Source organism: Artemia franciscana, chromosome 18 (assembly GCF_032884065.1).
Source record: "Artemia franciscana chromosome 18, ASM3288406v1, whole genome shotgun sequence".
NCBI classification, from domain to species: domain Eukaryota; kingdom Metazoa; phylum Arthropoda; class Branchiopoda; order Anostraca; family Artemiidae; genus Artemia; species Artemia franciscana.
Genome location: NC_088880.1, coordinates 9,688,660 through 9,703,794, shown reverse-complemented (window position 1 = coordinate 9,703,794; position 15,135 = coordinate 9,688,660). Strand labels below are relative to the sequence as shown.

Here is a 15,135-nt window from a genome sequence, read left to right as displayed (position 1 = left end):
TGTAAAACGACATAAATGCAAACATTATGCAACATAATGCAAACATAAGAAAAACTATTAGATCATAAATAAATTTACAAAACAGAGCTAAAAAAAAAAGAAATGGTTTATTTCAGTCCTGGGAGGGGCTTGGATGGACTTGGATGAGCTGTAGTTAACTGATAGAGAGCATCAACTTGAGATGCCTCTTTGACAGTAATCACTTTACCATCAGAAAGCTTTGTGAGTATTTCTCCTCCACTAGACCATGTAGACCTCTTCCCAAGCTTTGATTTAGTATAATTAAGTAGCTGAAGTCTAGACTTTGTGAGTGACTCAGAAATAAAGACACTACTACCTTGCAAACAATTCTTTTCTCTAAGAATGAGCTGCTGCATTCTAGGACTACAAAATTCCACAACAAGTGGGCGATGTTTCAAACCTGAGCCTTGTTTACCAATCCTTCTAGCAGAAACTATATCATTCTGGGTCACAGGAATACCAGGAAATCTAGTACTGCAAAATCCAAGGAATCTGCTTTCAGAAGCTTCTAGATAAGGGTCTTCTTTTAAACCAAATAGGACCAGCTGATTTGAGAGTTTCATTTGGTCAAACTGATCACTCAGATGATCAACATTGGATTGAATCGGTTTCAGAGCATTTTGCAGCTTTGAAAACCATGAATCAAGCAATTTCAGGGATGATTCCAGCTTTGTCATCCTCAGGTCATATTGTTTGAGTGATTTTTCAACAAGCACATCAAAATCCATTTTCAGGCTAGTATATACCTCTTGTTTGATGATTTCTATACTGTCGGCATCAAAAGCAGCAGGTTCATGACTAGGGGTAAGTTTTTTAACAGAGGCCTCAACCAAAGGACCAACCTAAGAAGACAGTACTTGACTGACAACTTCTGCCATTGTAGTTTTAAGAGTTTGATCATTCAGTGAATCTGCAATCAGCTTTTGCTTGTTCTTTAGAGTGTTAATATGTGAGGTGAGCCTAGCAATCTGCTCATTAATAGATTCAGCACCACTAAACTGGATGGAGCAGTCTCATCTCATCTCTCTGGTACTAGGAGGTCTATAGCTCTTTTTTTAGGTATCACCCATGATGTAGGCTAAAGTGAACTCCAGTTGAACTAGGCTAATTAAGCTACAAGCCAAAAAAGCCAAAAAGAAAAGAACAGCAAAGACAAGGGATCTTCTGGCTGGCACGAGCAGTTATCTGAAGGGTAATTTTACGGCTAAGCAGAGATGTAGGCATCAATCACAAAATAAAAAGACTGTACCTGGAGGGTCCCCAATTGCACCCCTGAGGTCGGGGCTGCTAGACTTGCCTGCCTTTCCCACTGGACTGGCTGGCAGGCTAAACCAGCTCTTCATACAATTCCGAATTTAACGGATATATTAAAGATGCCACATATTTCACTTATATAAACAATAAAAAATTCCAGTGTATATCTTTAATTTTGAATTTTCCGCGAAAAAAAAAAACAAAAAAAAACAAGAGGCTTTACCTAAAATGGGGCTTTTAGATCTTAATTCAGAGTTGACTTAAACGCAACCACTCTTTTGTACATATTTGTACATATCTTTTGTACATATCATATTTAAATGGTTTATCACATGTATACACTCTTTGATGTTTATGCAAATAGTACAGTCATGGCAAGCACTTTTAAATAAATCGTTCCTTAAACTGTGTATCATCAGTATGAAAACCTTCGAGCTCATTCAATAGCCTTGATGTAGACAAGCATTTCCTATATACATAAGAATAAAGCAAATTTGTATAACTACTTTCAACAGAATGATGATGAAATTGTGAAGAAACTAAATACACAAAAAAAAAACCATTGAAGAGAAACTTATTCAATGGCTTAGTAATTGTTTAGGAAAAATATCCACAAACCAATGAGGATTTGATTGATTGATTGATGTGAATGATTGATTGACGAGAATAACCACAAACCAATGAGGACAAACACAAACAAACTCCTGCATGTACTATTTTTTCCCATTTGAAAGGTTTCTCCACCTGTATGATGTGTATTCAAACTGCACATTTGCAAAAAACACTTTTCACATACATAACATTCAATTGGCTACTCACCCGTATGCACTCTTTTGTGCGTGTTCAGACTGCCCGGTTGAGAAAAGCATTTTTTACATACACCGCACTTAAACGGTTTCTCACCTGTATGTACTCTTTGATGCCGGTTCAAATTAGAAACTCCAGAAAAAGTTTTGTCACAAATATCGCATTTAAACTGCTTCTCACTTGTATATACCCTTTGGTGCCGGTTCAAATCAGAAACTTCAGAAAATGTTTTGTCACATACATCGCATTTAAACGGCTTCTCACCCCTATGCACTATTTGATGCCTGTTCAAATGATCTACTCGAGAAAAGGTTTGGTTACATACATCGCATTTAAACGGTTTCTCACCCGTATGCATTCTTTGGTGGGTGTTCAAATTTGTTGGATGAGAAAATGTCTTGTCACAAATATCGCATTTAAAAGGTTTCTCACCCGTATGCATTCTTTGGTGTGTGTTCAAATTTGTTGCTTGAGAAAAAGTTTTGTCACATACATCGCACTTAAATGGTTTCTCGCCAGTATGAATTCTTTGATGCCTGTTCAAATGGTTTGCTTGAGAAAAGGTTAGGTCACATACAACACATTTAAACGGTTTCTCACCCGTATGTATTCTTTGGTGGATGTTCAAATGCCCTGCTCGAGGAAAGGTTTTGTCACAAACATCACATTTAAAAGAGTTTTCATTTACTTTTTCACCTGTATGCACTCTTTGGTGCCGATTCAAATCGTGAACACGAGAAAAGGTCTTGTCACACACCTCACATTTACATGTCTTTTTCCCTTTATGCGTTCTTTGATGTCCTTCCCACTCTGTGTGTTCGTTACTTTGCAGGCAAATTTTCAAACTTGTTTTCTGATCTTCTAAACCTTTTCCTTCAGATTCAAATGCACGTGCATTTGAGAAACCACTCGTTGATGGATTTCTTGAAAAAGATAGTGACTTGTGTTCCTGTAGGTGTAGGCCAAACATCGGTGGTGAAAAGTGACCTAAAAATTTAAAAGTCTACAGTAAAAAAAATAAAAAAGATCAAGACTCAAAAAACAAAAAACTAAAAAACCAAAATCAAAACTCCAAAAAGTCAAAAAAGATGTACATCTTTCAATAAATTTTAAAAGTCTATAGAGTAAAAAGCAAAAACAGTATATCTTTCAGTAAGTTTTAACAACTAATTTTTTCTTCAATCTCTCTTCTCTCTTTCATGCTGATACTTATACTAGCTCTTGAAACTAGTTATTCTGATTTTAAAAAAAAGAACGAAAATGAACCTTATACGATCAAAAGGTATACCATGGGGAAAATCACACCATAAGTGAAAGAAAGGAAATATTACACCAAAAATTAGGAATTTTCGTTAAAAAATAAGGAAGAACTAAAGATTAAAAGTTTTTGGTAACCCCAAAGCTGAATACTATGTTACCCTGGTAAACTAGATTCTAATACGTTTCGGAAATCTTGGTTGTACCATGAACATTCAATTTTAATATTTGCGTGACCACTTGAACCATTTTATAGAACCTTTAGTTGCCTCCAGGGAAAACTATACACAATAGAGGATTGCCACCAAAAAAGATGAGACCAAATTGAGGCTCAAGGGACTGGAAATCAGAAGTTTTAATTCCTTTTTTTTAGGAGTAACTACTGATGAAAGGGCGATCAATCCCGTCCTTGTCAACAAAATGCATCCTATCAAAACTTTGAGATAGATAAACCCCCCAAAACTCCTCCAGACAAGGACTATAAGTTACACAAGTTTCCCATTGATAAAAACTAAGATTCTTATAAAATAAGTGGTATTATAAACTTAAGAGGGGACTCATTTGATAGGAACTTGAAAGTTCTAGTGCCCTTTTTAGAGTCACAATTGATTTTGTCACCATTGTGGATATTTAGGTACCATTAGTGGAGAGCAAGATGAGCAACTTCACTAAGACTAGGAGGGAATACTACCAAGAAAGGTGGGATGCTTATATAATGAAAAGAGAAATCACCAACGTAACAGCACAAACACAGAAATAAACATGCACCATAAAAAAAGACAGAAAGAGAAAGGAATACTTGTTTTCCTACTTTAGTAATTAATACAGATCAGTACTTGAATGAGGCCTTAACCCTACTCATCCATCCAATTACATAGGTCAAACAGCATAGCCATACACAATCAACCATAAAGAATAACCCATGGACAAGCAGTCATGTCGTAAGTAAGTATAAGTTGTCATTTACCAAATATTAAAACAATAAAAAAGACAAATAATTCAGAGGCGACAACCCAACACAATGGCTCATCAGGAGAGTACATACTTGCCTACAGGGTTTCGGCACTTTAACAGTTTACTACTTGGGTTTGAAGAGTTAACTTTATAGCAAATTACATTAAAGAAAATCACTATCAAGAAATATGGGATGCTCATAGGATGGCAGATTATTGTTTCACTTTGAAAAGCGGGCATTCAAGTAAATTAAATTAAGGACTATCACGCAAAATATCTACTAAAGTTTCATACAGTTGTCCTCGCATAACGTTTGAAAATTTATTTGTGACTGTGCATTTAATTTAGTTTCCGAGAATTCTCATGCTATTTTGTTCTAATTATTGTCTTAAAAAAAAAACAGATGTTTATATTTAATGTTCCGCTATTTATATTTTCGAAACTTAAGGTCTTGCCCTAAATTGATTTGATATTTAAATTCAACCTGTTAATGAAAACATGCCAGCAGCCACGGAACCAGCAATGCCAAGTGATCTCCAGATTTGGCAAACAAGTTAGTAAAACAATTAGCCTGATTTGTACATGGGTGAACTCCTCACTCCAGGAGGCTTTGATTTACTACTCTCATCAACTGAATGTCTCAAATGACCTCTTCTATGACTTTTTTTTGCTCTACCCTATACAACTAGGAGAATCATGTTAATATAGTGTTCACTTACAATAACTAAGAATGGAAGCATTAAAAATCTGGATTTAAAAACTTGTTTTTTGTGCTGTATCTTACTTTATTTTGGCACCGTCAAAGAACAGTTTATAATATAAACATAAAATGAGAACTATTAGACATCAAATAAGTCAATAAAAATATTTTTTTATTAGTCAATAACTATCATTCATGTACAGCTCAATTCATTACATTCAGATCTATCTCTCTGAACAAAACTAATGTAAATAGACCAAGGTTTTTTTTTATGGAAGTAAGAACCGAAGTTAAAACATAAAGCCAACGAAAATTTTAGCTTTTAATTTTATGCAATGTATGCCAGGAAAACTGGATCAGATATGGTGACTCGTATCATTTCCCTAAGTTGAATGAATTATGTAAAACCAGTCTTTTCCTAAAAACTGGAGTTGTTTAAATTTTTGGGTCAGTAGGCTTCTTTGGAACTCTTCGTTTCCTCTTGTTTCATTTTTAAGTATTTTCACGGACTCCTTCCTAACTTCTTCGAATAACTATTTCTATTAAATTCTGAACTACGAAATAAACCTTGTGTTTCTTATTCTCTCAGAAATGACATGGATATTTTCATCTATAAAACCAAAACCATAAGGTCAGATTTTAATTCGGTTTTAATTTTATGTTAAAACACTAAATTTTGTCCGTAAACATATTCCATAAAATTTAGGGAAATATCACGAGTCAGATAATTTGGATCTGTTTTGCATATATATGTTTTTGTATATTTTGCTGGATAAACTGTTTGTTGTAATTTTGAATTTCGTTCATTGCTTCCATAAAAAACAGCTATTTTATTAATGTTAATCCACAACAAAAATACCTGTGCTTTTACTATCAAGATGCTGATAGGAAAATGTGTGATCAAGAGTCGCAAAGAAACCCTTTTAATATATGTAGATCAGAGCTACATTGCCCCGGCACAACTAAATTTGTTCCAACCCTTCCAAACTACAGAAGGATTACAAGCAGGTTTATTACAAACATCGTATACGTGTAGTTTAAAACAAGAGCTAAGAGCTCATATGGCACTTGTGACGAGGTCGAAAGAGCCAAGAGCTCAAGAGCGCAAAATTCTAAGAATCAATAGATTGGTTTAAAAGAAAAATCAGAGGCTTAACGCCGGTCGGGATTTAAAATCAGAGCTCTGAAACACGAGGTCATTCTAAATATCAAAATTCGTTAAGATCCGATCACCCAATAGTAAGTTAAAAATACCTCATTTTTTCTAATTTCTCCTCTCCCTTCAGCACCCAGATGGTCAAATCGATGAAAATGACTTTATCAAGTCAATTTGTGCAGGTCCCTGACACCACTACCAATTTTCATCGTCCTAGCACGTCCAGAAGCACCGAACTCGCCAAAGCACTGGATCCCTCCTCCTTGACTACCCCAAAGAGAGCAGATCCAGTCCGGTTACGTCAATCACGTATCTAAAACATTTGCTTATTCTACCCACCAAGTTGCATCCCGATCTCTCCACTCTAAGCGTTTTCCAAGATTTCCGGTTTCCTCCTCCAACTTCCCCAATGTTACCAGATCTGGTCAGGATATAAAATAAGAGCTCTGAGACATGAGTTCCTTCTAAATATCAAATTTCATTGAGATCCGGTCACCTGTTCTTAAGTTAAAAATATATAAATTTTCTAATTTTTCCGAACTAACACCCACCCCCCGACTCCCCCAAAGAGAGCGGATTTATTCCGATTATGTCAATCACGTTTCTTTCTAGAACTTGTGCTTATTCTTTCCACTAAGTTTCATTCTGATCTCTCCACTCTAAGCGTTTTCCAAGATTTCCCGTTTCCCCCTCCATACGGTTTCCGGTATATTACCAGAATCATTACCGTATACGGTAAGGATTTAAAATAAGAGCTCTGAGACACGAGGTCTTTTTAAATTTCAAATTTCATTAAGATCTGATCACCCATTTGTAAGTTAAAAATACCTCATTTTTTTCAATTTTTCCTCTCCCACCAGCCCCCCAGATGGTCGAATCGGGTAAACGACTGTTATCAAGTCAATTTGTGCTGATCCCTGACATGCATACCGATTTCCATCGTCCTAGCACGTCTAGAAGCACCGAACTCGCCAAAGCAGTGGAAATCCACCCAGCTCCCCCAAAGAGAGCGAATCCGTTCCAGTTATGTCAATCCCGTATCTAGAACTAGTTTTTATTCTTCCCATCAATTTTCGTACCGATCTCTCCACTCTAAGCGTTTTTCAAGATTTCCAGTTTCCAAGATTTCTGTTTCCCCCCTCCAGCCCCCTAAGTCCCCAAATCCTATTCGAACTGAAAATGAAGCATCTGTGACATAAGATCTTTATATATATATCAAGTTCCATTAAGATCCGATCACCCATTCGTAAGATCAAGATACCTCAACTTTCACGTTTTCCAAGATTTTCAATTTCAATCCCCCTCCAACTCCCCCCAATGTCACCGAATCTGATCAGGATGTAAAATAGGAGCTTTGAAGCACAAGATTCTTCTAAATATCAAATTTCGTTAAGATCTGATCACCCATTCGTAAGTCACAAATACCTAATTTTTTCTAATTTTTCCAAAACATCCCCCCCCAACTCCCCCAAAGAGAGCGTTTCCAGTCCAGTTATGTAAGTCACGTATCTTGGACTTGTCCTTATTGTTCCCACCAAGTTTCATCCTGATCTCTCCAATCTAAGCGTTTTCCAAGATTTCCACCCCCATCCCAACTCCCCCCAATGACACTGGATCAGGTCGGGATTTATTATAAGAGATCTGAGTTACGAGATCCTTCTAAATATGAAATTTCATTAAGATCCGATCACTCCTTCGTAAGTTAAAAATACCTCATGTTTTTTATTTTTCAGAATTAACCCTCCCCCCAACTCCCCCAAAGAGAGCAGATCCATTCAGGTTATGTCAATCACATATCTAGGACTTGTGCTTGTTTTTCCACCATGTTTCATCCCGATCCCTCCACTCTAAGCGTTTTCCAAGATTTTAAGTTTCCCCCTCCAACTCCCCCCAATATCACTGGATCCGGTCAGGATTTAAAATAAAACTCTGAGACTTCCAAACATCAAATTTTATCAAGGTCCGATCGCCCAGTTCATAAGTTAAACCTCCCGCATTTTTTCTAATTTTTCCGAATTAGCCGTCCCCCCACTCCCCAGCCCCAGATGGTCGAATCGGGGTGACAACTATTTCTAATTTAATCTGGTCTGGTCCCTGACCCGCCAAATTTCATCGTCCTAGCTTATCTGGAAGTGCCTAAACTAGCAAAACCAAGGACAGACAGACCGACAGAATTAGCTATCGCTATATGTCACTTGGTAAATAAGTACCATAAAAATTAAAACTAAGGCACCTATTTAAAATATAAAATTATTTTAAAATCAAAAATATTTGAAAATCATTACATTGCACATTAAGGTAAATACATATGATTAAAGTAAGTAAGTAAATACATATTAATTTACGTGTCATAATTTAGAGCTTACCCTATGCTATCAGTAGTTTCATTTAAAAACTTGTTCGTACCTACACTATTAAAAAGAACTGTAAGGAGTTGGCACCTCTGGAATTGTAGAAGACAACAGAGAAAATGAAATATAATTTTAAGACAAAGGAGGACCAGCAAGTAACAATTAACTGTAAGCACATTATTTGCGTCTGATGCATTTAAGGTTACAGAAATGGATTTTCTTTCAGCTTCGGAGAGGGATGTGCAAGCAATAGAAAGTTTTAAGAGAAAAATAATATTTTTCATAAGGTTTGAAAAACAAACGTGGATGTCTTAAATAAGAATTGGTTCAAAGACCATGATTATTCTCAGAGATGAGGGTTATGCAGTTGCACTGACTTTGGTTATATAGTTCTAGATAACTTCGAAGACCACACTGCCTTTCCATGACGAAAGTAAAACAGTTCAAAATAGGGATGAAACCTTTTAATTGACAGTGAACAGATATGAAATTATTTAACTGAATATTTCGAACACATATACAGTGTTCATCAGCAGTTTTACTGCTGATGATGAACACTGTATATGTGTTCGAAATATCCAATTAAATAATTTTATATTTGTTCACTGTCAATTAAAAGGTTTCATCCCTAGTTTGAACTGTTTTACTTTCGTTATATAGTTCTGTGTCGTCCTTTTACTTTTAGCAGCGTCAATTATAAGTATATTTTATACCCGTTTTCCTATTTTTCATTTTGTTAAATATGATTATGAAAAGCGACAGATATCTTTATAGTACAACAAATGACACAGTTTCAGAGTTGTTTACGTAAATAGTAGTAATAGTGACATGATACTAGAAAGTTAGCCATAGATACATAGCATGGGGTTAACCGATTAACCTTATTGACCTTATCACCAATTAACCTTATTGAAAATATTACAGATAGACGATTAAAAAAGGTAAAACAGGAAAATAGTAAGTCCGTCCCCCTTGATTCAGTTACTCCTGGAATTGAAAACAAAACTTTCAACACAATACCATACATCTCGAAACTCAGGAACAAACATGGAAAACTTTTAAAAACACAATCTCTCTGTTTCTTTTAAAATTGAACAAAAAGTTGAATATTTTTTCAACTCTGGAAAGGATAAAACTGACCCTATACTGGGTAGTGGTGTCTATAGAGTCCCGTGTCCATGTGGAAAGTTTTGAATTGGTAGGACCCACTAAAAACTGGGGGAAGGATTGCATGAACACAGAACTTCAATAGTTAAGTCCCTGAGATTTGAAAATAAAAAAGACAGCTTTGATTCTGCTTTGGCACTCCGTATTTTTGGAAAAAGTGATCATTTGCTTCTTTTTGAAAAGGCAACATTAATATATACCGTATGACCTACCACAATCTTCTAGAGAGGCAATTTAGATATAAAAAAAACAACATATAAACAGAAATTTTGCTATAAATAGAGATACAGATGATATTTCCTTTATCCTATTTTATAATAATTTAATATTGAAAAAAACTCAATCAATATTTCTGTCCTGTCAAATTTAAGACAACCTGTCCACATATCAAACAGTTCGTGGTAACGAACTGTAGTAAGGAGCGACCCAGCTCAATAGTAACCAAAACTCTAAAAATTGGAATTTTGATACCAATAGCTACATCAAAAGAATCGCATTTTAATGCTGATTTTAAATATATAAGTTTCATCAAGTTTAGTCTTACACATCAAAAGTTACGAGCCTGAGAAAATTAGCGCTATTTTAGAAAATAGGGGGAAACACCCCCTAAAAGTAATAGAATCTTAACGAAAATCACACCATCAGATTCAGCATATCAGAGAACCCCACTGTAGAAGTTTCAAGCTCCTATCTACAAAAATGTGGAATATTGTATTTTTTGCCAGAAGGCAGATCACGGATGTGTGTTTATTTGTTTTCTTTCCCCCAGGGGTGATCGTATCGACCCAGTTGTCCTAGAATCCTGCGAGAGGGCTTATTCTAACAGAAATGAAAAGTTCTAGCGCCCTTTTTAAGTGACCAAAAAAATTGGAGGGCACCTAGGCCCCCTCCCACGCTAATTATTTTCCCAAAGTCAACAGATCAAAATTCTGAGATGGCCATTTTATCCAACGTAGTCGAAAAACCTTATAACTATGTCTTTGGGGACGACTTACTCCCCCACAGTCCCCGTGGGAGGGGCTACAATTTACAAACTTCGACCAGTGCTTACATATAGCAATGGTTATTGGGAAGTGTACAGGCGTTTTCAGGAGGATTTTTTGGTTGGAGGAGGGGTTGAGAAGAGGAGGATATGCTGGCGGAACTTTCGATCTAGGAATTTTTCATGAGGGAATAAAATTTCCATGAAGGGCGCGCAGGATTTACCAGCATTACTTAAAAAAAAACAATGAAAAAATAAATATGAAAATTTTTTTTCAGCTTTAAGTAAGGAGCAGCATTAAAACTTAAAAGAAACAGAAATTATTACCCATATTAGGAACTCACCTCCTCCTAATACCTCGCTCTTTACGCTAAAGTATTTTTGAGTAATTTCAACTATTTACTCTTCGGCTTTTGTGATTCAGGGGTCATTCTTAATGAATTAGGACAAAATGTAAGCTTTAGTGTAAAGAGCGAGGTACTGACGAGGAGGCGAACCCCCTCATATATGTAATAAAAACATGAGAATACAAAAGTTCTTTACGTAAGCTAATTTATATGTTACGTATATCTTTTACGAATAAAAAGATTCGTAAAAAATTAAAAGTTCTAGTTGCCTTTTTAATTAACCGAAAATCTGAGGGCAACTAGGCTTCCTCCCCCGCTCTTTTCTTCTCAAAATCATTCGATCAAAATTATGAGAAAGCCATTTAGCCAAAAAAAAAAAAAAAATATGCATATTTCGTTTTAATTATTCCTCTGCAGAGAGCCAAAATCAAAACATGCATTGATTCAAAAACGTTCAGAAATTAAATTAAAAAAAAACAAGTTTTTTTAACTGAAAGTAAGGAGCGACATTAAAACTTAAAACGAACAGAAATTACTTCGTATACGAAAAAGGCTGCTTCCTCATCAATGCCCCGCTCTTTACGCTAAAGTTTTTTACTGTTTTAAAAAGAAAAGTTGAGAGAAAGAATCAAACTTTAGCGTAAAGAGCGGGGCGTTGATGAGGAAGCAGTCCCTTTCGTATACGAAGTAATTTCTGTTCGTTTTAAGTTTTAATGTCGCTCCTTACTTTTAGTTAAAAAAAACTTGTTCTTTTTTATTTAATCTAATAAAAATCGAGGTTGCAGACAGGCAAAATCGATTGCAAACCAAAGAATAGTTGTCCAGTCCAATTGGTGAATTGTCTTTCCCTTTATTTCTGGCTGGTTTCATTGATTCAGTATCTTTTATCTTCCGTTTGGGTTCACTTCAAAGGTTAGATTTTTTTCTGAGCACTGAGGACGACTGAGCGGAGGTCCTTGTCGAAATATCTGCTTCTTTTTCCTTCCATATTTTGCTACTGGCTGACTAAATCCTCGTTCTTCTCAACTATTTAATAGTATTTTCCATTTATTATATCCTTTCTTTTCTTCGTTTTCACAAGTTATGTATAGCCAGTGTCGTCTTAAAGCATATCTTCTAGCTATATATTTAAAACAACTCGTTCTTTATCTGCACAAAACAAGTTTAGTATTTGTGTTTGTATCTAGCGTTTTAGTAAATTAAAATTCTACGCTGAAAATTTCTGATAGGCAGCTCAGATCATAACAGCCAATTTTCTGCTTATTCCAAATTCAACTTGAAATCAAAATAAAAAGACAGACTTATCTCTTAATTTATATAGCAATAAATACACTATAAATACGGATAGTAAAATCTATAAAGAGGTTTAATTCTACTTCTAAGGCTTATTATCAAGTTTTTTGAAAAATAATATTCGCGAAACTATTTTCAAGTGAAAATTTGAATATGTTGATGTAAGACAGCAAAAATGGTTTGTCAAATACCTACATATTGGAATAAGATAAAGCAAAAGCTCTTTTTCGTGATTAAGCCTTTTTGTCTCATTTTTGTCCAATAATATTTTATCCGATATATTTCAATCAACAAAAACACCTTAACCTTAAGCCGAATAAACTCGTTTTTTAAAAGTTTATCGCTTTTTAGTTTATCTGAAGGCTCAATGAGAGCTGGGAGGTTTTGACATTGAAGTGCACCTTTTAAGGTATCTCCCTCCCTCCTAACTACAAAATAATCAGAAAAACCATAGCAGAAGTTTAAAAGCCCATCTAAACACTGCTTACAGATAGTATTTGTTATTGGGAAACTTACGGACATTTTTAGCGACGGATATTTCTGCATGGGGGAGGGAGGGAGATTGTTTGGGGGATTTTTTCAGAGGGACGAAAATTGTTGGGAAGAATTTCCTATAAGCAAGGATCAAGAAGTACGGCAAGATTTTTCCGTGAAAAATTGCGGGTAATGTCCAAAACAGTACTGCAACGTGCCACCCCCTTCACACTCCACCCCCTTTTTGCACAAAAATGTTTGTTGCGTTTATTGTAATCCTTTATTGACCTGAAGTGATTTGCTTAACAATGCAGTGGTCTATTATTATGGAGGTGTGTTAAATTTTTGTGCAGGGAGGGGAGTAAGATACCAAAAGAGTTACGTTTCAGTGGCCTAATTTTGTAACCCTCAGATGAAAAGTGAACGACTTCTTGAGACTTCTTATCTAATTCTACATATTTCCCACGTATACTTTTAGTTTATACCGTTATTATAGAGGTGGTCACTTAAAAAAGCACTTAAACTTTAAAATTTTCTTCCAATGAGCCATCTCCCGATCTTCTAGGATCCTAAATTTGATATAATTTCCAACTGCCCTTGTTTTAACAGCGATTGCCATAGGTGAACTTGAGTTAAAAAGAAGAACAGTCTGCTTGACCGGGGACTCACTGATAAAAGTTTCAAACCGACCAGGTGCAAAAAAACCCACCCTTCCTTGGGACACCCATGAAAAAACACCTCCCGATAAAATTGTGATCATCTGTTGGCTCGAGCAATGATCTGTGAAAGTTTCAAGGCGAGTAAAGAGCCAAGATCAAAACTGCTCGTTGTTTTTACTAAGCTACCAGTTTGTCAACAATGGGCGTTTAGCCAAATTATCGGTTTGGGCCTTTATGGGTCATGTCATTTGCGGGAGCATATTTCTTGGTACTACAGGTAGAAAATAATGTGTAATGTCCAACAGTGTCATTTTTTGTAATTCTGTAAACTGTAATTCTGTATTTGATTGGGTATGTCTTTATTTTTAATTCTTTTTTTTCGTGTTCTGAGGGGCTGGCTGGAGTTATCACAGCTGAGTGAAATAAATGCTAAAGAAGAAGACTTATTTGCTTGTTCTAAATAAAAAGTTATCCGCACATTAAAAAAAAGTTATCGGGCCCAACCGATTTATCTGCCAGTCAATATTACCTGGCCGATATTGGAGTCTGTCATTATCGCATATTGAAAAGATATAGCAGATATCGATCTTTTTTTACACACAACTCATCCAGAAGATAGCACCAGATTTCCTCAGGCAATTTTTGGTTGTCCTTTCCTTGGGAGTGGATCAATCATCTAAGTCTGACATGGTGGACAGAGCAGCAGAGGTGAGTCAAATGATGTCAAAATGTAATTGTTGTTAAGACTTGTCAGTAAACACCTAAAGCACCAATGTTCAAAATGTACAGTGAATTCACCAACGTACAAAGTTTTAACTATACCCCGGGGACATAATGTCCCCCATACTGACCCTGCTACTATTACTTATAACACTAACACAGCAACTACTTCTCCTGCTACCACCACAGCTACTCTATACTAGTTTATGATGGTATTAAGGCTAAGTCTATGAAGGTGAAATTTGAGATATCATTGATGGCAAGTTTGAATCAACACTATGTGCATTTAGATGTGTTAAAAGAGTTAGATGTGTAATCTTAAGAATTGATTTGTGTATTTAGTTGGATCTTTCAGAAAATGCTTAAAGGGGAAGATCAACTGACCAAAAGGCAATATGTGCACGTTACTACAAATACGACCAACACTGCTACATTTATTAGTTTTACTAACTATTACTAATGTTCCTACTACTATTTCTATTGCAACTACTTGTAAGTCTAGGAGCATTTCAGATAAAAATTTCACGGAATATATGAATATACAGGTTGTAAAAGAACACATCAAAAATGTCACAGCAATGGCTAATTTTATTCAGTTGAGAACTAGCACTACTACCGTCACTACTATTACAACTATGCATAAAGGTATGAAGGTGCAGTTTTTAGGGAATTTTTAGGAGGGAAGATAAACTGAATCGCAATAGGCCATCTGTGTGCAATTTGCCAAAAGCGCATATCAGCAATATCTTAAGATAAGTTTTGTGTAGAGTTAAAACTTACAAGGCTTGTTGTGGGTGATGCTTGAACTAACAAAAATACAATATTTGCACTTATACTGTTTCTACTCCTAGAACAACTACTACTGCTACTATTATTATTACTGCTACTAAAGTTAAGACTACTGCTATTGATTCTACTGCTACTATCATTACTGCTACTACTATAACTGCTGGCGCTACTACTGCTACAACTAAAGCTAAGGGCAACAATTCG

At 35.6% G+C, this 15,135-nt stretch overlaps 1 protein-coding gene across 7 annotated transcripts in view; it reads right to left on the bottom strand.

Annotated features, from left to right (window-relative positions):
- Positions 1-15,135, bottom strand: part of LOC136038579 (zinc finger protein 239-like) — a 123,427-nt gene that overhangs the window by 8,242 nt on the left and 100,050 nt on the right. For 5 of the 7 annotated variants that reach the window (XM_065721768.1, XM_065721761.1, XM_065721764.1 and 2 more), the window contains one exon: positions 2,095-3,069. In XM_065721768.1, the coding sequence (XP_065577840.1) occupies positions 2,095-3,052 (958 nt within the window). In that variant the 5' untranslated portion in view covers positions 3,053-3,069. Of the gene's footprint in view, positions 1-2,094; positions 3,070-4,777; positions 7,288-15,135 lie in introns of those variants that run through there. The other 2 variants (XM_065721767.1, XM_065721766.1) reach the window with 2 other exon arrangements.